Here is a 24,338-nt window from a genome sequence, read left to right on the forward strand (position 1 = left end):
CTAGTCCAATATGACCTCATCTTAACTAATTACATCTGCAAAGACCTTATTTCCATATAAGGTCATATCTGTACATTTCAGGTGGAAATGAATTTTTAGAGGGCACTACTCAATCCAGCATAGCATGTTTCTAGATGGGTTTCTCCCTAATCAGTGGCAGTGAAAGACCATGTAGCATAGTGATGAGAAATAAGCTCTGAATTGGGCCAAGTGCAGTGGCTCATGCCTGTAATCCCAGCCTTCCAGGAGGCCAGGGCAGGAGGATCACTTGAGTCCAGTTCAAGACCAGCCTGGGCAACACAGTGAGATCCCGCCTCTAAAAAAACCTCTGGTATCAGGCTTTCTGGCTCTACCACTTACTGACCAGGGTTTTCACCTCTCCAAGCCTAATAAGCACCTTCATCTGGAATAATAGTAGCTACCTCATGAAATTGTTATGGGGATTAAATGAATTAACAAATGTTGAGTGCTTAAACTGTGCAGGACACACTGTAAGCATTTAATAAATGTTTTTGTTCTTTGATATAATTTGTTGCTATTTTGTGGTTTGGGTTTTTTTCTTAAGAGACAAGGTCTTGCTCTGTCACCCAGGCTAGAGTGCAGTGATGCCATCACAGCTCTTTGCAGTCCCAAACTCCCGGGCTCAAAGTGATCCTCCTGCCTCAGCCTCCTGAGTAGCTGAGACTACAGGCATGTGCAGCAAAATAGCAACACTTTGTTGCTATTTTGAATGGCATCTCCATTATATTCTCTAATTGATTGCTGCTGGTAAATTAGAAAACTCAATTTTTGTGTACTAATCTTGTAACTATAATCTTACTGAATTCTTATAATTTTCCAGTTGTTTCTCCTAGATTTTCTTGGTAGCAATCACATTAGCTTCAAGGTACTAAAAAAATACTGAACACAAGATAAATGACTATATAACCCACAAGTGCCTGCAGGAAGAAATGATGTTCAAGAACCGCTTTGTCTACATTTTTATTACCAAAGACAGGTTCAGAGATTCCACCTCATGCCCATGCTAGGATGAAGATGTGTTTAGGATGAAAATGTGTCTGTTTTCATTGATCCAGCCCAAACACAGCTTTTGAGAGCAGGGGTCCGGGTGTTTCATCTTGACACAGCCCCATTGTGTATGATGCATGGTAGACTATGGGTACTCAGGATTTGGACTAGCCTCAGGAACACATTATCTGTTACAACTTACCGATGGTTCATCCCAGAAGTGTGGCGAGAACTGGTCTCTCTTTTCCTATGTGTAACCTCTGAAGTACATGTGGCCCTTCTCTCCAGCTTGTGGCCGTCCAGGTGGGAACTGTGCTGCCTGTCACACCCACTCCTTGAGCACCCCAACTAACTAAATTCTGTGGCAGTTTCCCATTGGTCTTCAAATCTGTGTTCCTCAGCAATGCCTGTGAGGCCTGGGCTGATCAGCTCTTCTCCAACCACATCTCCATCCATCTTCCCTTCTCCCCATCTCTTCCACGGAGACGTCCACGCAAAAGGTCATGTCCATCAAGCTGCCACCTCCTAGTTACTATCATAACCACTCAATTTCCCTCCTGACACTTACCAAGATCCTTTTTACACGCTAACTTATTTGACCATCTGCTCCACTAGAACATCCCCCAAGAAAGCCATATCCATCCCCAACACGAATTAGACAGTGTCCAGCTCAATATTTGTTGAAGGTATTACGTCAGTATAAAACAAGTACACATTTTCTAGATAATATTCTAGAACAGGAATTTTGTTTCGAGTTTTGCTTACACGTAAGGGGCCGTGGCTCAGCACAGGATGCTGCACAAGCTAGGGAAGGAGCTACCCAGCATTCTGGGCTCTGGGTGCCTCACTCTTGGTTTTTCCACATCCTGTATTTGTTGTTTTTCAAAGATTGCAGGGGTGACTAAACCTCTTATTAGTCTCGAGGTTGCTCCTGCAAAACCCAGCATAACCATAACGGGATATTAGGGACGGAAAGGCTCTGGAAGTCACACATTTCTTTGTTTTAAAGATGAAGTGACTCAGAATTGATCACAGCCATGGGACCTGCCAGACCACATGCCCGCTGCATTGCACCAAGGCCTGGTCCTGGGGGGTCCTGCCCCTGCAGAGTCATCATTACCACGCGCTGCCCCCCCAATGCTGGTGTCTGCATGGGAGGAGGTGCAAAATCCTTCTCTTCCAAGGTTGGCTTCCTGAGCTTTGGTCGGCAGGTCTAAAGAAGCATTGCTGGAGCTCACAGAAATGATGCAGCATCCTCTTCAGGACAGAGGCACTTGGCAGTGGATTCACACACCCACTTCCACTGTTTCGAGATTTCCAGGATCCACCAATGCGGACAAGAACTCACAAACCAGGTCCAGGAATGGCCAACTAGAGGCCACGCTGAGCATTCAGCTGTACTTGGGAGAGCTGGGGAAGAAGGGACAGCAGCGGAAAACTGGGTACCCAGGTCCTGTAAGGCCTGCTGCTTCTACCCACGGCCACCCTTCTTTAGGAGAGGACCTGGAGAACACAACCGACTTCCCCTCATCCTGGGTTTTCTGTCACCGTTAGGCTTGCACTTGGCTTTTACTATGTCCACCCTTGCTACATTTAGAGGAGCGTCCAACAATTGTGACTGAATGGCTGAGCAGAGTGTGCTCAGAAACAGACTAAGACAGGTGATGAAAACAAGAGTCTCCCTCACAGCCAAGGTCACTGAGAGGTCCAGAGAGGTCAAATAATTTGTCCAAGGTCACAGAGCAAGTTAATCTTTTGGACTGAGACTAAAACCCAAGGTTCCATGACAATACAAATCAATACCGATGTTAACATCTTATGCATAAAGTCTCACTACATTTAATATTTCTATCCCAAACTATATTTTGTAATGCCATTCTTTTATCCCTTATTTGAAATAACTTATTTATATGAACAAAAATTCTTAAAAGGAAAGCCCCCCACTGAAACCAAGTCCCTTAAAGGACACAAGAAAGTTTATTGAGACCTGTAGAATCTGAACATCATTAAGTCAGACATAATGTTTGAGTTCACTTCTTACTGTAACAGGTTCTGCAGAATTCTTTTCACAAAAACCTATGAAGGACAGATATGGTTGCCAGGCCAAGTCCTCACCCAGCTGCTGTGCCCAGCTCAGACCTGCCACAGTGCACAGAGACAGCAGCTGCCAGATTAAGAAGCTCATTTTGAGGTTGATCACTGCTGAGAAGAGTGACAGACAGGACCTTTAGCCCCTTCACATATGCAAACTTAGTAAGAAAATCTAACAGGAAAACAGGCAGGGAGCCTGCTGACTTGGAGGTACAAACTCCAGCCCCACCACTGTGACTGCAAGCACTCCTGGGCATCTCCCCAGCCCTGTTTGGGTGCAACAGCTCTAGCAGGGCGCTGCATTCAATAACAGCAAGTCAGCACCTTAACCAAGCTGTTTGCAGGCCTTGCCTTGAAATCCATGCAGCTAAAGACATAACACCCTGGGAGGGTGAGGCGGGAGGAGCACTTGAAGCTGGGAGTTGAAGACCGGCATGGGCAACACAGCAAGACCCCATTTCTATAGAAAATTTAAAAATTAGCCTGGCCAGGAGCAGTGGCTCACGCCTGTAATCCCAGCACTTTGGGAGGCTGAGGCCGGCGGATCACTTGAGGTCAGGAGTTTGAGGCCAGCCCGGCAAACACGGTGAAACCCCATCTCTATGAAAAATACAAAAATTAGCTGGGTGTGGTGGTGTGTGCCTGCAGTTCCAGATACTTGGGAGGCTGAGACAGGAGAATCAGTTGAACCTGTGAGGCAGAGGTTGCAGTGAGCTGAGATTGCACCACCGCACTTCCAGCCTGGGCGACAGAGTGAGACTCCGTCTCAAAAAAAAAAAAAAAAAGTAAATTAGGTGGGCATGGTGGCACATGCCCATCGTCCCAGGGAGGCTGAGACAAGGGAGGCTGAGGCGGGAGGATCACTTGAGCCCAGGAGTTGGAGGCTACAGTGAGCTATGATTGTGCCACTGCACACCAGGCACAGTGACAAAGTGAGACTGTTTAAAAATATATATATATTTAAAAATATATATATAAATATATGATATATATATAAATATATATGATATATATTTATATATCATATATATTTATATATATCATATATTTATATATATATCATATATTTATATAAATATATATCATATATATTTATATAAATATATGATATATATAAAACCCAAGTTAACTTAAGTATCCTTTTCCTCTCTCAGTGCAAGAGCATGTTTCTTATTTCCTTCTCTTTTTCAACAAGGGTAGGACCTCATTATGGCTGACTTTTCAGAAGATAATCAATGTCTTGAAGACCCACCCAAGATGCTGACTCCAATGACATCAAGGGAGATAAAGTGGTTTCAGACAAAATGGGGTATCAATATGAAAGTGACATGTTCTATTAGGTCTCTATTGTGCAACTTCTCAGTTGCTGGAGTAGCTCTCATACTTTTGTGAGTCGCTCAAGAACACAGGGCCAATACCACTTTCTACCACTGCTCTTGCAAAGAACTGGTTCACTCAGCATCCATAAAACCTGTTGAATTTTATCTCAATATACTAACTCAAAAAACACAGCAGGAAGGCAGGCACTACTTTGTTCTATGTATGTATTTATTTAACATTTATTAAATACCTACAATAACCAAGAATCATGTTTTATTTTTAAAAAATTTCAAATCTGGGCCAGGGGCAGTGGCTCACGCCTGTAATCTCAGCACTTTGGGAGGCTGGGGGGGTGGATCACTTGAGGTCAGGAGTTTGAGAACAGCCTGGCCAACGTGGTGAAACCCTGTCTCTACTAAAACTACAAAAATCAGCTGGGCATGGTGGTGGGTGCCTGTGACCCTAGCTACTCGGGAGGCTGAGGCAGAATTGCTTGAATCCGGGAAGTGGGGGTTGCAGTGAGCCCAGATCGTACCATTGCACACCAGCCTGGGTGACAAGAGCGAGACTCCATCTCAAAAAAAGAAAAATTCAAATCTGTAAAATATGGCCCCAGGTGAGAAGTTACCAAAAGCAGCAGGAAAAGTTTAAATCATTCACTCCCCAAATTTTGCTTTCAGCTTAGCTTAAAGGAAACCCCAGGATGGAGATGGCTCTGCCCAAGCCCGAGAGCAGGCAGACAGGAAAGCCAGCCCAGAAGAGGAGGCAGGTACAGGTGCCCACACCTCTGGCCTCACCTCATGCATGAAGGCACATCCCGATCTTGGCAGGATTTCTCATCTGCCCTCCAATTTGGTTTTAAACTCCTGACTTCTTCTTTCCCTTTTTCTAGTTAAAAAAAAAAAAAAGAAAAGAAAAGAAAAAGTAAAACAAATCAAAAAGATTCATCGGGATATATATTTATTGTCCCAATGACTTTATTTGTTGTTTAAATCAAATCAAAAATTAAAGTAACAAGTTGTGTCGTTTCCTTCATCCTTAATTAATGACAAAAACTTTCCATTCAAAAACTACACTAAGACAATGTGTTCCTCAATAGTAATCCAGCTTTAATTGTAGAGCATTAATTCGCCTTACAAACAAATTACAGTCACTACGATTTATCAGTAAGTACTGTACTGGTTTTGTGTTTTCTTTTGGCAAACTTTGAACAAATCAGAGAAGAAAACATAACTATTCATCATCATGTAGAAAAAGAAAAGAAAATGAACCTCAAGTATCTACCTATGTGTCAAGTGATTCATCCTGCCAGTAAAACTAAAATCTACACTTACAGCAGAGTTTTAAACATCCTTAGTGCAAGAAACATAACCAATTAATACAGATCAACACTAATTAATGAATATGGAAAATTTTCCTATACAGAGGTAGAATCCAGGGCACAGGCTAAAACAGTATTCAGTAGTCTAAACAAGACTGAGTCTGGTTTTATGGAATCCACTTTAAATTTTAGGTATCAGACTGTATGTACATACATACAATAAATAGACTATACAATTTTTTTAAAGTAGTTTAATAAACTCCACAAAATAATAGCAGATGCATTGAAATATTTACATAATTCAATTTTCAAATCTCTCATTCAAATAAAAGGGATAAAAATAAAATTTCTGCTTTTAAGGCAGCAGAACCTCTTTCCTGAAATGGATTGGTAAAATAAGATACTTCACTGGAGAGGAACTAATTTATGTTTAAGAGGTATTCATATTCAGCTAAGAAAATACAACCCTTTTTCAGCTATATAGATTAGGGAATATAAAATGATATTTTCTAGATTTTTTGACCTGTATTCAAAGTTCTAAATTCAACTTTGACTTGAAGAGAGAAGGTGATTTTGGTACCCATACAGAGTAGATCATCACAATTACAATGGAAAGATAATTAACGTTTTATATTCTGTTTATTTGCTTTTGAAAGTTTGGGTCAGAAAGGCTGTGATAATAATTCTGGCCCAAACAGGTATGCTTATACCTGACACAAATTTCACTAAAACCTAACACTTTTGGCTTGGAGTTCTTGGGATTTCGACTTTCTGAGTCCCTTCCATTTCCAAAGCATGTTTCATGGAGAGCAGGCAATGTTTGGGGATCAGGTGTATGATTCAAGACTAATTAAGATGCCAAAGTTTTCCAAGCTCACATGGGAAGAAGGTGAAACACAGACCTGCTGCTGCCACTGGCCTCCCACAGACTTGAAAAGGGAAACAACTCAGAAACCTGTCACTGTGACCTAAGAAAATATGCAAAAACCCAAAGCATTACATATGCAAGTGACTCACACTCCTAGATTTCATATCAAATTCACTATTTGATATTCTATCATCAACTCTTTTATTTTACTTGATATAAAAGATTCTTATTGAGTCCATAAGGAAATCAGGGATCGTCAGAAAATGAAAAAGTATGGTCATAATTAATGAAGCATAAACCTTCACAGTTTGAATTTTGTAGAACTTCTCTAAGCACCCACAATGAAAATGCAAGTTGAGTTTTTTTTAATTCAATCATTCTGTGAAAAATACCTCAGTAAATAGTAACATTTTTCCCTTCAATGATCTTCCCACTGGAATATCCAACCCACCCTTGTTTTTTTTCTTTTTTAGATTTTTTAAAAATTTTATACAAATAGACTAACTTTGATTTAAAGTAAACATATAAAAATTGAGAAGAATATTGCTTGCAACAATGGACTTGGAAGGAGAGGAATGGATTAGGCAGGGGTACAAAGAAATGGCTCCTACTCGGTAGTTCCAGGCGCATGCCCAGCACTCTGCAGAACTCTCACAGGGACACCCTCTGCTGCACCGTGTCCTTCAGCCCACAAAGTCTGACTGATTTTGTAACAACAACTTCAGGTCAGGAAAAAAACAAATGCAAGAAAATCGGAAGGCACAAGCACCCATGTGATCTACAATGTTCTTGGGGTGAGGAATAAGGAGGGAAAGGGATACTTTTGGTTCAGCACTACAGTCAATTTCGCCATTGTTGAAGAAAAACGGTATAAAATAAGGGTGTACAGAAATGGAACGAGCACAGCCCACTGGTGAGGAAGAAAGCTCAGAAGACAGCGCGCAGAAATAGTGCGGAGAGAAATGACCAGTACTATTTATTTGGAAGTCTGCGCCATGGTGGGTACAAACTACATCCCCTGCTCTGTGGGACCAAAATCAAAACAGGGCAAAAACAAATGAACAAAAATACCCCCATCCCAAAAAAGCAGCAGAAGGAATGCAAGAAGTCTTACAGGACACACTGGCCCAGCCCTGGGTGCAGCCAGCTCTGCATCCACCGCTGCGCTCACCAACTTCAGCTACCGCCCCCACGGGGACTCCAGAGGGCTGGGCCGCTTAACCATTTTCCCTGCCTCTCCACGACTTCCCTTTCCCTTTATTTCCTCCTCCAGGATTCGAGTCCACTTCCTCCACGAAGGAAGTGCTGTTGCTGACAGTGGGGAGAGCGAGCTGGGATCTCCAGGGCACTGACGCTTCCTCCAAGCCTTGCTGCATGGGCGCTCATCCAGGCAGCTTGACGGAGCTATGCGTTAAAAAAGAAAAGGAAAGAAAAAACAAAAACAAACCCACCCCAAGTCTGTCTTTTCTCAAACTAAAGGAGAAACTAAGGGATGGTGTGGCCTCCGGCGGGCCTCCGTAGTTAAGAGATGATGGCTGGGGACCACCGGGGCAGAGTCAGGTTGTCTGCACTGGCTGAGCGCTTCCTCGCGGATCTTCTTAGGTCCTTGTACTTGTCCTCGCAGAGGCGAGAGATGGCCTGAGGGGCAAGAGAGACAGTGTGGGTCAGGGCGGGCCATATCTGCGTCCATTGCTCACTCGTCCTGGGCGCCGAGGGCGTTGCATGAGGGACAGGCAGAGCCCCTGCCCCTGTGGAGCTCCGGCCCAGAGCCCAGCTCTCTGCTGGCAGCAGGGAGATATGAAGGGAGTGTGGACTCAGCTCTTGTTTCCCAAGAGCTCACAGTCTGAGAAAGGACTCTCAGGATGTGAAATAACAGTACAGTGTCACCTCACAGTCGGCCCGACCAGGGTCAACGCTGGCTCCCCATCTAGGGGTGTGGGACGGGCCCCACCCACACGCGTGCTGTTTTGAATCCTTGGCGTCCTCACCTGCAAGCGGGGCAAGAACAGCACCATCCTGGCAGGGCTGGCATGAAGCACGGGCTTGGAGCTGAGCCTCACAGAGAGGAGAGCTCGGCCCCTGGTGGCAAGGACAGCTGCAGCCAGACCACCAGCTAGGGACTCCACAGAAAAGGATGGAGGACTTAAGTCACCTCTAGAGGGTTGCCGAAAGAGGGACCCAGGGGGATCACAAAAATATGAGATGTGCAGATAATCAACACTTTGGTGATGAGGACGGGGGGCCATGCTACTCTGGCAACAACTCTCCCAGGGCTGCCACTGGGTGTGGCTAGAACTGGCTGATGGTAAAAGCTGAGCCCACTGTCCCAGGCTTTGATTATTTGGAGAAGAGAAAGAGCAGCCTTGTCAGGACATGACTGGCCTTTTCTCCTGCCCCACTGAACCCCTAGGGCCCGTGACACAGCAGCCCCAGAAGCAGGTGAGCTCTCCCTTCTCGGCACTCGGAGAAACCTGAGGGAACAGCAGGTGCCAACTCCACCAACCTCGGCCTGTGCTCTCAGGGTGACTGACTCAGAGCCCCAGATATTCTTCAGCAGAGAACACAAGACTCACTTTCCTGCAGAGCTGTGTAGCTGCCAGGAGCTCCGGCTTGTCTCATCAGCACTGAAGCAGCCACTAGAGCCATAGCTGGTGACGAGGGGAACCAGGGACCACAGCACAGGCTGAGAGGGGGCTCATGCTCTCAGGGAAAGCCAGATTCTACCTCACATCTGTGCTTGCGAAGGTTTCACAACATTTGCCTTCAGGAAGTCCTGCAGAGGGAGGGTTTTCCATTTTTCCTCGAATAGATAACTGGGAGACTGGGTGGGCTTTCCATTCCAAAGGCTGGCACACAATCACAGGGGCATGCTGAGTTCTGAAACTCTCACTGGATTTTTATTTCTAACCAGTGCTATGCATCCAGTCTTTTCTATGGTTTACTTCTTGGAATTAACATATTACTTTTTAAATTTTTATTTAACATTTTTCTTTCTTAAGCGTGTAATCCATAACAGGTTTCTTTTCCCAGTTCTAGATCACCGTGTGGCCAAGCCATCATGATGCCACACCAACTCTGCACTGAGTGACAACATCCCACCTGGGATGGGCAGTGGCGTGGGCAGCAAGAAGACCTCACAAGCTGGAGACATGACAGTGCCGTCCACCACTCGGAAACACTCTACGGGATGAGACCAAGGCAGGATTGGGAAAAAAGGTGCAGAGGAGAAAGGCTGGGGCACACACTCTCTGGAGGAGGGGTCTCTCCCCAGGGATCCTGCTTAATTACCACCCCGTCCCCTTTCGTCCTGCCAAAAGGTCAAGTGGGAAGAGCCTGGTGAACATATGAGGCAGAGCCACATACAAATATGCTGTGATGAGACCCAAAGTTACACAGCTTAATAATGACGGCCCAAAACCCAGACCAAGACCAGTGGTGCTGCCCTCAGCTCTAACCGGGTTATGGAAAAGGCATTTTGGAAAAAAAATAAAAAGCAGAATCAAATCTTTTTGGATTCCCAATTGTTAATATCATTTGGCAGCTTTTTCCTATGAAAGCGCATGCTGAGAAATATCTTTTTGAGGGGCTTATATTGTGGGAAATGCTTTTTGGGGGGGACATAATTTTCTTAAACCTGTCCGTAAAGGTAAGGGTTTTAAAAAATATTTGATTTCAAAATAGAATTGTGGTGGCTCATGCCTGTAATACCAGCACTTTAGGAGGCCAAGGTGGGCAGATCACAAGGTCAGGAGTTCTAGACCAGCCTGGCCAACATAATGAAACCCCATCCATCTCTACTAAAAATACAAAAAAAATTAGCTGGGCGCGGTGGTGCACACCTGTAGTCCCAGCTACTAGGGAGGCTGAGGCAGAAGAATCACTTGAACCCAGGGGGCGGAGGTTGTGATAAGCTGAGATCGTGCCACTGCACTCCAGCCTGGGCAACACAGCAAGACTCCATCTCAAAAAAACACAAAAAAACAAAAAAACTTTGCTTATTAAGTATAAAGTGATATTAAACTGGTTATTAAAAATACGAAGTGGCTGGCCAGGCACAGCGGCTCACGTCTGTAATCCCAGCACTTTGGGAGGCCAAGGCAGGCAGATCACCTGAGGTCAGGAGTTTGAGACCAGCCTGGCCAACATTGTGAAACCCCATCTCTACTAAAAATACAAAAAATCAACCGGGTGTGGTGGCAGGCACCTGTAATCCCAGCTACTTGAGAGGCTGAAGCAGAATTGCTTTAACTCGGGAGGCAGAGACTGCAGTGGGCCAAGATCGCACCACTGTACTCCAGGCTGGGTGACAGAGCGAGACTCCATCTCAAAGAAAAAAGAAGCAGAACAAATCATAATCAACTGCCCAGCTATATATCCTAGTAGCTCATCTTTATTTTACATCATGTAGTGGGGGAAATGATCAATGTGACCACATGCATCCCTGGTACTCAGATGATGTATTGGCAACACTGCACCACAAAACGCTGTTTTAAACCATCTTACCTCAAGCTTGTGAGCCCTCTCCCTGCTCAGGGGCTCCAAGGGAAAGCTCAGGTTGTTCGCTTCTGCCAGAGAACGAAGATCAAAATAATACTTGGCATAGACACTGGAAGGAACATTGATGTTGAACTGCAGCAATTCAAGAAACTGTCGCTCTAGCTCGTTCCTGCAAAGACAAAAATAGCCTATGCTTAGCTGCCACACCAGGCCACGTGGCCTGCCAAGGCAAGTTGCTGGAGACCAGACTCCAGAAAACTGCATCCTCCAGGAAGACCAGTGATCTAATTAAATGTCTGGTTAGACACCAGATGTCTGGTTAGACCACCATATTGGGATTAAAAGCCAAATCCACTTGATCTGGTGCCCAGAAGGATGAGGACTGGTTAACTGGGATCATCACCAGGAAGCGCTGCAGGGCGAATCACTTCACTGAGATCTAACACACACACAGCAGGCTCTGGCTGCAGGTCTCCGTGAGGACAGGCTGCTAACAAAGGGTGGATGCAGCAGCCAAGAGCTGCCACGTGGAGTCCAGTGAGGGCCCTTCGGCAGGGGCCCAGAGGAAAACACTCAGCCTCTGCAGACCTAGAGGACATTGGCTTCCTCGGTGGCCCCTCCCTACCTCCAGGGAGAAAAGAAGGGAGGAACTGTGTAGGGGCTTTCTTAGGCAAAAGGCAGGGATTATGGGGGGAGGGTGTCCAGTCTCTGCCTCAGTCTCTTAAAAAGAGAACTCACAAGCCGGGAAGAATGGAAGCAGTAGTTTCCACACTTGAGCACGCACTCCATCACCTGGTGGGCTTGTTAGAACAGACAGGGGGCTCCATCTTCACACTGTGGGGATCAGTAGGTCTGCAGTGGGGCCTGAGAATGTGCATTTCTAAGGAACTCCCAGATGATGGTGAGGCTGAGGCTCTTGCCCCGGGCCCACACTCTGAGAACCACTCAACTAAAAAGGTAGGTTGGGAGAGGAGGTGCTAAGATCCACCCTACCAACCCATCTACATGTTGATGGAATGCTGGGAGAAATTCAAAAACTTCTATTTTAAGAACTTCTCATGTCAGCTATCTTTCAAATTAGGTTTATTTCTAGATAGTTCCTCTGGGTGGGGGGAACCTTCTCAGTGAGGGAACTATCTGTGGAGCACTGGTCCTGGGTCACGCACTCAGATTCAGCACGTTCTCCCCAGGAAGCCCCCAGGGGTGCCCACCCACAGGGTGCCCACCCACTGCACACCCTCCAGGAACCTCCTGTCCTTGCCCACACTATGCAGCATGTGGCTGCTGAACTCAGCCTCTTGGGCTGTTCTCCTCATAGTCAGGAAGTGCAACATCTGCTTTTGCATGCCTGGCCCCCAACACATGATCTCAGAAGGCTTCCCACAGCAGTGAGAGCTGAACTGAGGTGAGGGAAGCATGGAGCTCTGGCGGAGAGGAACCAGGGCTGAGGAGGGGGTGTTTTGGGCAGAGTGGGTCCCCTCCAACCTGCTGCAGGCAGCCAAAACACACAGTCACCATTTCCTGTGAGTGAAGCCAGGGCCCTAGTGCAGGGCCTCACCCTCCTGACCCTGATCCCAGCCTCGGCATTCTAAGTCATGTCCTGCCAACTCTGCTGAACGCTGAGGGTCTGGGTCTGAGCCTCACGTGCAGGTACCATCCTGTCCTGAGTGATGTCCCGAGACCCCTATGGCTGTTCCCGGTGACTCATAGCACTCAGCTATGAAGGACTGAGGAGGGCTCCACACCAGCTCAAGTTGCTGTGACAAAGGACAAGAGCAGTAAGGAGGCGGGTGGGGAGGCTGGGGCTGAGCAAGGCCAGTGGCTCTAGGGAGACATGAAGCTGCTGGGGAAAGGAGCACTGGGACCTGTGGGCAGGTGGCAAGGAAGGAGGCCCGAGGAAGGCCCATTCCGGTCTCTTCATCAGATGAAGAGTGTCACTGCTTGTTTCCACACAGCCTCGTGAAAAGAGTGATAACAAGCTCCAAATGTATTTACTGTACTAAATTTCATAGTTTTTAAGAATTTAGGCTGGGTGTGGTCACTCACGCCTGTAATCTCAGCACTTTGGAAGGCTGAGGCGGGTGGATCACCTGAGTTTAGGAGTTTGAGACCAGCCTGGCCAACAGGGTGAAACCTCGTCTCTACTAAAAATACAAAGAAAATTAGCCGGGCATGGTGGCACATGCCTATAATTCAAGCTACTCAGGAGGCTGAGGCAGGAGAATCACTTGAACCCAGGAAGTAGAGGTTGAAGTGAGCCAAGATTGCGCCATTGCACTCCAGCCTGGACTACAAGAGCGAAACTCTGTCTCAAAAAAAAAAAAAAAATTAATCAGGCATGGTGGTGGGCACCTCTAATATCCCAGCTACTCAGAAGGTTGAGGCAGGAGAATCACTTGAACCCAGGAGGCGGAAGTTGCAGTGAGCCGAGATGGCCCCACTGCACTCCAGCCTGGGCAACGAGAGCGAAACTCTGTCCCAAAAATAAATAAATAAATAATAATTTACTTTGATTTGGGATAATTTTTACTTAAAACAACTTTTATTTATGCTTCATTTAAATGAGATTTAATAAGAGATCATCCTGTGAAATACTGGAATCCAGGTAAGACTTCAACAAAACGAAAGTGTCAGAGGCCCTGCTAAGGCCAGAAGTGTCAAACGTCAAAGGAGCAAATCCCAAGTGAACCTGGGAGCTGCCGTGGACACACCGCCGTCTGGTGGTCAACAGGCGTCACTGCAAAGCGTATTCTCCCAATGGTAAGAAGAAAAGTCTAAGAGAACAGCCTGATAATCCTGCCCAAAATGATACACAGACACCATGGTTCCAGATGGAGGCAGACACTATGAGCAAAGTCAAGAGGAAGCTGCTTTTGAACACGGTGGTATTTTCCCAGGGTTCCCTGGAAAACAGAACAACCTTCTCCAAGCTTGAGTTTCTGGTTAAGCTTTGGGAAAATAGATTTTAGAGCTGTTGTATTTTCAAAAAATGATTTTTTTTCTAAAGATTTAGAAAATAAAAATAATTTCCAAAACTTGAATTTCCAAACTGCAGCAGCACATCTTTTACAGGGACACTGACAGCTTGCTATGTGATAAATTATCAGAAAACTAACGTGATGCCAAGAATGGGCCTGATGGATTTACTATCTGCATTTAGATAACTATGAAGAAACAGTTTTGGTGTAAAACGTTGTAAGAAATATATTCAAGTCGATCAACAAAAACCACATTTCAGAAATATTTGTCACACTAGATCAACACTGTATAAAAACCCAATTTGGTACAATTCAGCAACTTGAAAATAGAACTCTAAAATGATGTAAAAAGAGCTGTTTTAATCATCTAATATGCTGCCTACTTTTCTAGAAACTAGGGTCACTTCCCAAAAGAAGGAGAAACAAAGTCTTGAAAAGGTATCTGCATAGCCACACTTACAGCCTCCACTTACTAGCCCAATGTGGAGGTAACCCAAGTCTCCATGGGTGGATGAGTGGATAAACAAAACAGGACACAGACCCCCAATGAAGTATTATACAGCCCTAAAAAGAAAGAAAATTCAGACACACACTACAACATGGATCAACCCTGAGGATATTATTGGCAAGTGAAATATGCTGGACACAGAAGGACACAGACTGTATGATCCCACTTGTGTGAGGTCCTGAAAGTAGTGAAGTTCACAGAGACAAAAAGTAGGACAGTGATCACCAGGAGCTGGAGGAAGGAGGAATGGCAAGTTAGTGTTTAACAGGGGGAGAGTTTCAGTTTGTGAAAATGAAGGGTTCTAGAGATGGATGGTGGTAATGGTTGCACAACAATGTAAATGTACTTAATGCTACAGAAATGTATACTTAAAAATGGCTACAATCATAAATTTCATGCTACATACATTTTACTACAATTTAAAAACAAAACACCACCAGAAACCAGGTATCTACAGAGGAACTGAAGTTCTTTCTCTGTGACCTTCTGTGCCATGCAATGCTTGGACAAGTCACTTGATTTCTCCTTATTTGGATTTGTCTATACATGAAAATGACATTTACGGGAACAATGCAAAACAAAAACAAGAAACAGCCAAACCTCGAGGTGTAATTTTTTTTTAACAGTATTTTTGCCTACAGAACTCTGCATGGTGAAATTTCACTGTCCTTTCCCCATCCACAGCAGTTGCCACTTCTTGCTCTAAGCTGGCCTGTGATGCTGTGACCACTGATTGTTGGTGAGAGTGGGAGAAAGGCTGGCCCTTGGCCCCATCTTCCCACATGAGGTCTGCCTGAAGCTAACATCTGACTGGTGCTGGTGACTATCCACATGGCCTGGTGCCCTGACTATTCTGCCTGCAAGTCTCAGTGACACTCGTCGTACAGTGTTCTTCAGCCTGTGCCCACAGATACGCAGCTGCACAGTCAGCTGCCTTCCAAGCCAGAACCCCTCTGTCCAAAGGTACATGGGGAGACTCCCAGTCAAGTTCTCACTGTTGGGTAATTCTTGAGCAGGAGATTAGCCTATGGTCAAAAATACCAGGAAGGTCACTTCAGGAAGCTGGGACACAGGAGGCCAGGAATAAGGGTACCTAGAAGAACAAGCACTACCAAAAACCCCATTTGAAAAGGTTTCCAGCTGAAACCTGTGAGCCCTCTCCCTGCTCAGGAGCTCCAAGGGAAAGCTCGGGTTGTTTGCCTCTGCCAGGAAACTGAGACCAGCTAATCACAGATTAACACACTGCTAAATGGCAAAAAGTTTAAAACAATGCGTACAGTATGGGCCCAGTTTTGTAAAAATAAAATCTATGTAAACACTGGGAAGTTCTATATAATAAAAATGTTAGCAATATTCTGAGTGATGGGATTATAGAAAAATGCAGCAGGGCAGCCCTTGATAGGATGGAGCCCACCCCAGGATATCTGAGACTTCTCCTGCCCAAACACCTCCCACCCCACCCTCAGGCCCAAGCCACTGACTCTTTTCCCACTTGGGGATGAAAAAGAGGATTCTAGGATCTTGGGGACTTCCACAGCGTGCCAAGAAGGACAAGCTCCTGGCACGCACCTCCCTCATTCTGGGACACCCAAGTGGGATTTGTGGAAGGAACCCATTGTTCATCCAAGGTACTGCAGGTAGGGAGTGCAGCTTGGGTGGCTGTCCAGGCCCCTGTTCTACAGGCTGTGTCATCTCAGCTCTATTCCTGAAGTTATGCGGGGAAAACTCACCGGCAGTGCCTCTGCTCATCTTTACCTTGGTGCAGGGCCCCCAGCTTCCAGTGAGCCTTGTGCTACCTCCTCTCCCCATAAAGGGCTACCGAGGAGCCATGATTTTCCCTCAGCCATTCAGCTGAGTGATGTCCAATTCCACCAATTCCTGGGCTCACACAGTTTTACTGGGAAAGACTGAATGAAGTATTCATTTCTAAAAATTCTAATAGTAAATCTATTTTACTGTGCAGGTGCCACAAAATCACTTGGAGCCTCTAGCTCCACCAGCATCTATGTCCACAGATATCTCCAGCAGCTCCTAGAATGTGGATTTCATTCCTTCTTTTAATAAAGTTTACAGGGTGTATTAGTTTGCAAGAGCTGCTGTAATGAAAATGCTAGGGGCTTAAACAACGGGAATTTTTTCCCCACAGTTTGTGGCTGTAAGTCCAAGCTGTCAGCAGACTGGTATCTCCTGAGGCTGCTCTCCGTAGCTTGCAGGTGGCCGTCTGAGTCTCACATGCTCATCCTTCTGTCTGTTCCCTGTGTTCTGATCTCTTCTTCTTATAGGACACCTGTCATATTACATTAGGACCCACCCAAATGAACCAATGTTAATTTAATTAGGTCTTTAAAAACCTTATCTCCAGACATGGTTACATTCTCAAACACTAGGGGTTGGGAGGGCTTTGCATGTGAATCTGAGGGGCACAAAGTTCAGCCCCGCAACACTGCCTTCGTGCCCTTCAGAATTCATGTCCATCTTACATGCAGAACACACTCACCTCATCCTAACAGCCCCAAAGTCCTAATGCATTCCCGCTCCATCTCTAAGTCCCAAATCCTATCTAAATCTCATCTGAATCAGGTATGGGTGAAGATTGAGGTATGATTCATCCTAAGGCAAAATTCCTCTCCAGCTGTGACCCAGTGACCTGCTTCTAAAATACAATGGTGGCACAGGCACAAGACAGACATAGGACAGACATCCCCTTTCCTTCCAAAAGAAAGAAAAAAACTCAGAAAGAAAGGGGTCACAGTGCCCAGCAAGCCCGAAATCTAGCAGGGCAAGCTCCAGGGATTGAAGACTTAAGTCCTCTCTGCTGATGCGCCATCACCCACCCCCAGGTAGGCAGCCCTGCCTTGGCCTAACCCCCTGGAGCCAAGGAGGAAACAGCCTCACTCCAGGCTGTGCCTGCTGGGCCCATGGTGGCAGTGGCAGACCTGCTGGCCTCGGTACCATCTCAGGATCATTCACCCCTTTCCTTGGAGGATATCACAAGTCATGCCAGACAGTTCTGCTGGCCCGTGGAATGCCAGAGTACGACAGCCTTGCTTCACCTGTCCTGTCTCTGGGCCCTTTGGTGCAAGCCGGCAGCGCTTCTGCTGAGATGGCTGGCTGACTGGATCCATCTGTCACATCTGTAATCTCTTTAGCAAATGCTGTCCCACCACCCTTGTGTTGCCTCCAGAGCACACTTTCCCATTTTTTTGCCATATGGATAGATTGAGATTAGAAGATTTGAGATTTCTAAATCTTCAGCTAGAAGATTTGGTTCCTTGTTACTAAATAATTCCTCCTCCTTCTGTTTCTCTCTCTCCTCTCACAGTATACTACAAGCAACAAGAGGGACCAGGCTGTGACTTCCACACTGTGCATGGAAATCTCCTTGGCTAAAACATCCACATTCATTTCTTAAACATTCCACTTTCCACAAAACACTAGAACACTATTTGGTCAGGTCTTTGCCACTTTTTAACAAGGATCACCTTTCCTCCAGCTCCCAGGAACATGCTCCTCACTTCTTTCTGAGACCTCACCATAAGCACCTTGGACATTCATATTGCCAACAACATTCTGTTCATGATGACATGTGAATGCATCTAAAATGGTAGAGGCATTTTCTACAGCTGTCCTCTTTTCTGAGTCTTCACCAGAATCACCTTTAATGCCCACATTTCTACCAACAATCCCTTTAAGGCAGTCTTGGGTTTTTCTAATATGCACCTCAAAACTCCTCCTGCTTCTATTCCTTACCAACTTTCAAAGCCACTTCCACATTTTTAGGTATTTGCTACAGCAGCACCTCACTTCCCAGTACCAAAATCTGTATTAGTTGGCTAGGGCTACAGCTAACACAGGTAACAAAGTCCCACAGACTGGGTGGCTTCAACAACAGAAATTTATTTTCTCACAATTCTAGAGGCTACTAGTCCAAGATCAAGGTGTTAGTGGGGTTGGTTTCTTCCGAGACCTCTCTCCTCGGCTTGCAGACGCTACCTTCTCTGTGTCCTCACCTGGCCATCCCTCTGTGTTGTCTGTGTCCTAATCTCTTCTTATGAGGACATCAGACATACTGGATTAGGGCCCACCCTAATGACCCCATTTTAATTTAATTTCCTCTTTAAAAATATTTATCTCCAAATATGGTCACATTCTGAGGGTCTGGGGGTTAGGACTTCACACATCTATTTTAGAGAAGACAATTCAGCCCATATCATGAATAGCATCTGTTACAGGACTCAGCGGGACTCTGGACTTCAAGCTGGGATATGCATTCAATTTATAGTACAGAAAGTGTCTCTAAGCATGCTTGAGAACACAGCATTAGGAAAGAGATTTCTAGATCTGTAACTTTCATTTCACTCTCCTAAAACTGACTTGCTGGAGAACAAATCTGTGTGTGCAGGTTCTCCTTCTGGCTTCTTCTTTCCCAGTTGCTCTTCTCCTACCCTGGGAGGGAAAGGCAGGCTGCTCACCTGCCCTTACTAAGGTTCACTGCCTCAGGGGGAACACCCTCTGAGGAACCCAGGAAAGGGACTATATCCCAACATGTGGTGCTGGGAAAGTGAATGACTCTAGTGACAGGCTACTTAGATGGTTTCCAGTTTTTGCTTTCAACAAACTGAAGCGGGGGTTGGTAGGCTCATTTTAATAGCCTTTACTAATAGATGGCTGTGTAATTTTAGCATATAATTCAAAAAGTGTTTTAAGACTTGAGTGACACTACTATAATAAAACTCCTCAAAATTTCACCTACTCATCTGAACATGCGCTCTGAACTCACACCAAAGAGGCAAAAGAAGAGAAACGGAAATAAAACTGATGCTCAGCCTGGTTTCAATAATCATCATACACAAAAATATAAACTAATGAAAGAACAAACTACTGATCTCATTAAGAAATCTATTTCCCATAAGGTTTTACTTTTTATATATTTAATAATTTATACTGACTTTTTTTTTTTAAATATAAAATGGAGTCTTGCTCTGTTGCTAAGGCTGGAGTGCAGTGGCACGATCTCGGCTCATTGCAACCTCCGCCTCCTGGGCTCAAGCGATTCTCCTGCCTCAGCCTCCTGAGTAGCTGGAACTACAGGTGAGCACCACCAGTACCAGCTAATTTTTTGTATTTTTAGTAGAGATGGCATTTCACCATGTTGGCCAGGCTGGCTTGAACTCCTGACCTCAAGTGATCCACCCACCTCGGCCTCCCAAAGTGTTGGGATTACAGGTGTGAGCCACTGCACCCAGCTTTAGTATGTCTATATTTTGATCAACCGTGTACTAATGACAACTCAGACCTGAAAGTGTTTTTAATAAATTAGAACATTATCATCCAGAAAACACTACTGCAATTTTGACTTAAATGTACATTTTTGATATGGAGAATTTTGAAGAAGAGGCTAATGTGTGAGGAAACTAGAAAGAAAATAATGAGTTCAAGGAGAAAAAGCAGCAATGTAAAATTTTCACCTCTAAGAAAATGGGTAACTGTGAATTTCATATTACTCTGGTATAGTCAGTCTCTAATGAATACTTTTAACTTTAAAACCCTACGATATAAAATATATTGCAAATAACATCCTTTACAACAACTAAAACTTGGGATAAAAATTTTCAAATGTCAACTACAAAGGCCGAGGCAGACAGATCACCTAAGGTCAGGAGTTTGAGACCAGCCTGGCCAACATGGTGAAACCCCATCTGTACTAAAAATACCAAAAATTAGTCAGGACTAATGGCGGGCGCCTGTAATCCCAGCTACTCAGGAGGCTGAGGCAGGAGAATTGCTTGAACCCGGGAAGCGAAGTTGCAGTGAGCCAAGATCGCACCATTGGACTCCAGCCTGGGCAACAACAGTGAAACTCTGTCTTAAAAAAAAAAAAAAAATGTAGTGGGGATATAAAATTTTCCAAACTACTTCTAGGGATAAACAGGCCAAAATGTATAAAGACCTCCACTATTGTGGTCACTGGCTGGCACCTCCAGAAAGGAATGGAGACACAACCGTGCCAAGTACCTCTGTGTAATCAGGAACTGTAAATTCCTGATTTACGTGTGGTTCAGAGCATCCTTTCAGCTATTACCCCTATCAGAAGGAAGCTCCATGCTCCCTCCAATCTTCTGGCAGGGGGAAAACGTGTCTATTCCTCCCCAAATATCCATATACGCAATTGTTTGATCAGCTTTTCTACAGAGAACATATAGAGTCTTATAGTGTGGTAATCATATAACCAAAGAGTAAACAGTATATTATAGATGGATCACAGTGGCTCTCAAAACAAACAGTAGAATAAAATATGCAAGAATCTGAACACGCAAGGACTCAGTCTGGCCAGGTTACAACTTTGCCTACTCAGGGCCTTCAGTCCTCAGAGCTCTGCAAGGAAAGCAGAGGAGCACAAGGCACCTGAGCTGCATCTCCCCATGATCTGCTCTCCAGCCTGACAGAGGGCAGTGGAAAAAGGCGGCACTCCAGCTTCTTCAGGAGAACTATTTATGGTCAGACCTTTTAGAAACATCAGGTCTTCCTGAATGCCTCCTTCCTTTGCCCAGCTACAGGCATGTGGGGCACTGATCAAATGCTGCATGAGTCACTAAGGTTCAGCCAGTGGCTCAGATGGCAATGGGGTAGCCTGGGCACCAACAGCTTTCAAAAAAGACAGAAAACAGGCTAAAAAATGATCAATTTTCTTTGGACAAAATATGGAACAGAGTTTTAACATCAATCCTACTATTCTACTAACCATAGTGCTGGTTCTTTCAAAATCTTAATGAGTAAAGCAGCGGCTTCATTCAATAGAGTAACTATTACTATTTTGCACTTGAAAAAAAATCCAACCTTATTATAATGTATAATTGTTTAAGATATTGACTGCCCATCAAAAGAACACACATTAAGGCTATCATTATCAAAACAATTCTTGATATTAAGTTAATTTCAGCTGAATGAACACTGGCCAACTGTTTTAACTTCTCTGTGTAGAAAAAGAGTTGACTTACAAAAAACAGTTGTTTTTTAAATTAAGTATTAAATGAAACAACTGTAGCTCCAATTGCTTAGAAGAGAAGAAACATAAATTGTGACTGACTTATTAGTCAAGTCACCTGGGCATCTTACTTAATTCTCAGGGCCTCGTTTCCATCTGTAAAATGGGAATAATAGTACTGCCTCATGGATAAATGTGAGATGTGAATTAACGCAGAAAAGTCATTTCTTTTGAGCTAGGAAGTACTCAATATAGGATAGCTGCTGCTGCTGTTGTTGTTATTGTGATTATAAATATTCCTGGCAATTGGGTTTTACTGACTTGAATTTAAACCTTCAATGAATACAACCTAAGTACCTAGAATTCCAAATGACCTGTTACTTTACCCTCCTATCTTTTTATTTAAAGAGAAAAGGAAAAATTAAAAATGAATGTTTAAAACATCTTCCTAACTGAGGACCAGTACACATCATTTTCATTTGACTACTGTATAATGAATGGTCACTGGGATTAAGAAAGATGAGCCTTTCTTAATCAGCTGGGGATAAACCTCCCCACTTGGTTATTTTGTTGGAGCATTATTGAACCTCTCTAGGCCTCAGTATCCAGATCTGTAACATGGACATCAGTACACATGTCACAGGGTTGCTGAGAGGATTCAACTGACATATGCATGAACTGGGCAATGTGTACCTCCTGACAAATATTTTATAAACATTTCCTCAAAATTTGAAATCAACTAAGAGGATTTTCCATTGATCTTAAGTTTCCATGAAAATTCAGTTTGCTGGCATTTTGGTGAATTAAACCTGGTGGGTTAAGGATGAGTACAAAAGGCATCTCCTCCACACCTCTAATGTTATTCACTGGTCATTTTTCTCTGTTCTCTTTTGTTTTCATGCTTCTGTGGTATCTGCAATTTGCATTTGTCTCTCACTTCCTTTTGGAAATATAGTTAGGACACAAATCAAAATATTTAAGACCTAGTCTAATTTCATCAGGTATTCTGGCTTTAAGTGGACACACCTAGTCATGGTCGGGGGGCCCTCTGTGCTCTCACAGAACCTGAGCACCACCTAAACCAAGTCACTGGTCATGTATCATCTAACAGGAGGGGACAGCCAGGAAGTCATCATGTGACATGCTGTTCAGTGTCAAATGATACCAAGCAGCTGAGCAAAGATAATCCCCAATAAAGAAAACAGGCCAGAATTTCTTATACCTCGCACCCAAATGTCCACCTCCTTTATGATATGAATGACAACTATTTTAGTAGCTGTTTTCACCATGAAATATAGTCAAGAATTTTATTTTTCTTACTATATAGTTCTGATTAAAAAAACTTCTTTATGTGTTTCTTACTTTATGTAATAAAGAACTACAAACACAGGATGAAATTTTATAGGTCTGCAGCAGGAATAGGCTCTGCAACAAATGCCCTAAGAACATAAACAAGCAGTGCTTCAAAGGGTGCCACAACAATGGGTGCCTGGGGAGTCAGTAACCAGAGGCAAGGAGGGCCCTAGGCTGCTGCGGAATCCAGAACCCACATGCCCACGAGTCTGCAGCCCAGGGACACCCCTGCAGTGGTAGTTGTCACAGGCACTGGGAAGGTCCTGCATCTGAGGATTACTGGGGGCAGGGATGTGGGTGTAGACTGAGACAGAGCTGGTAACCTCCTCCAGCTTAAAGCCCCCTTGAGGAGGTTTGCCAAACAAAAAGTATGAGAAAAGTTTTAGCAACAATAATGTCAGAAGTGACTACAAATCATAAGGAACTGTAAGTCAAGTACTGCTATCTGATTGTTTTCTACAATTCCTTCTTCCCCAAGGGCTCTGAACTCAGTTCCTGGATTCCCAGTCCCTAGAGACCCCCCAAACAATAGTCTGCAGGTGTCCTACTAATAATCCTCACCTAAATTGAAGACTGGCCCATCTGAGAAACCCTGACACTGCCCAGAGAGTGAGGGGAGTGGACAGCTCTCAGTCCCCACAACCCCCAAGGCCGATGCCCTCCCCGAGCCCTGTTCATGCTGCAAGTGGGAGCCCCAGGGACACGAGGATTACCTGAAGCAACTGAACCTGCAAAACATGACAAAGCAGTGGATGTTTTCTCTGTGAAACTAAACAAAAATGTAAAATATTTTAGCTTTTGTGCTTTTTGGATTGCCTTATTGACCACAAAGGACTGTATGGCGGCATTACCTCTCTGTGATCAGTCTGCAGTGAGATACAAAGCCCAAATATAAACCATCACAGGCTGCTATCAGTGCTGGACCACACCTTTCTAATTAAAGGAGTGTTTGCCTACAATATAGTTTCTGTAAACCAGTTTCACAAAACCAGGAGGTGTTACCAGTACCTGTTCAAGATCCACATGATGAGAAATGCAGGTTTTCATATGTAATATTCCACAGCCATGCCCCTGTTGTAACAGCTCACAACAGACATTCAGTCAAATGCATGCATTCTGCGCTATACAGACCATTAAAAAAGGAGGCAGCTTTCTTTCCAAATGGTCTGGCCAAGACTCTGATGACCAACACCCTCTGCCCCCCAACTCACATGTCCTCCACCGTAATGTCTTTCAGGATCTGGCAGTAATCCACATTCCATACAGCCTGGTCATCCCACACCTTGGAGGCCAGCAGGATCGCCCCTAAAACAATCCGCTTCCAGTTGGCCGGACAGATATCTATCTCTGCGTATGTTAAAAGTCTTTCAAGGTACACCTGGGAAGACAAGACAATGCCAGAGCTAAGT

The 24,338-nt window shown here is 44.7% G+C and overlaps 1 protein-coding gene across 6 annotated transcripts in view; it reads right to left on the bottom strand.

The window, feature by feature from the left end:
* Positions 1 to 7,556: 7,556 nt before the first annotated feature.
* The window catches only part of CCNY (cyclin Y), a 320,349-nt gene continuing 303,567 nt past the window's right edge, over positions 7,557 to 24,338 (bottom strand). For all 6 annotated transcript variants that reach the window (XM_019034943.4, XM_055352922.2, XM_019034945.3 and 3 more), the window contains 3 exons: positions 24,141 to 24,307; positions 11,112 to 11,274; positions 7,557 to 8,246 (listed from right to left, as the gene is read on the bottom strand). In XM_019034943.4, coding sequence (XP_018890488.1) covers positions 8,130 to 8,246; positions 11,112 to 11,274; positions 24,141 to 24,307 — 447 coding nt within the window. In that variant the 3' untranslated portion in view covers positions 7,557 to 8,129. The remainder of the gene's footprint in view (positions 8,247 to 11,111; positions 11,275 to 24,140; positions 24,308 to 24,338) is intronic.

This window comes from Gorilla gorilla, chromosome 8 (assembly GCF_029281585.2).
Source record: "Gorilla gorilla gorilla isolate KB3781 chromosome 8, NHGRI_mGorGor1-v2.1_pri, whole genome shotgun sequence".
Classification (NCBI taxonomy): Eukaryota; Metazoa; Chordata; class Mammalia; order Primates; family Hominidae; genus Gorilla; species Gorilla gorilla.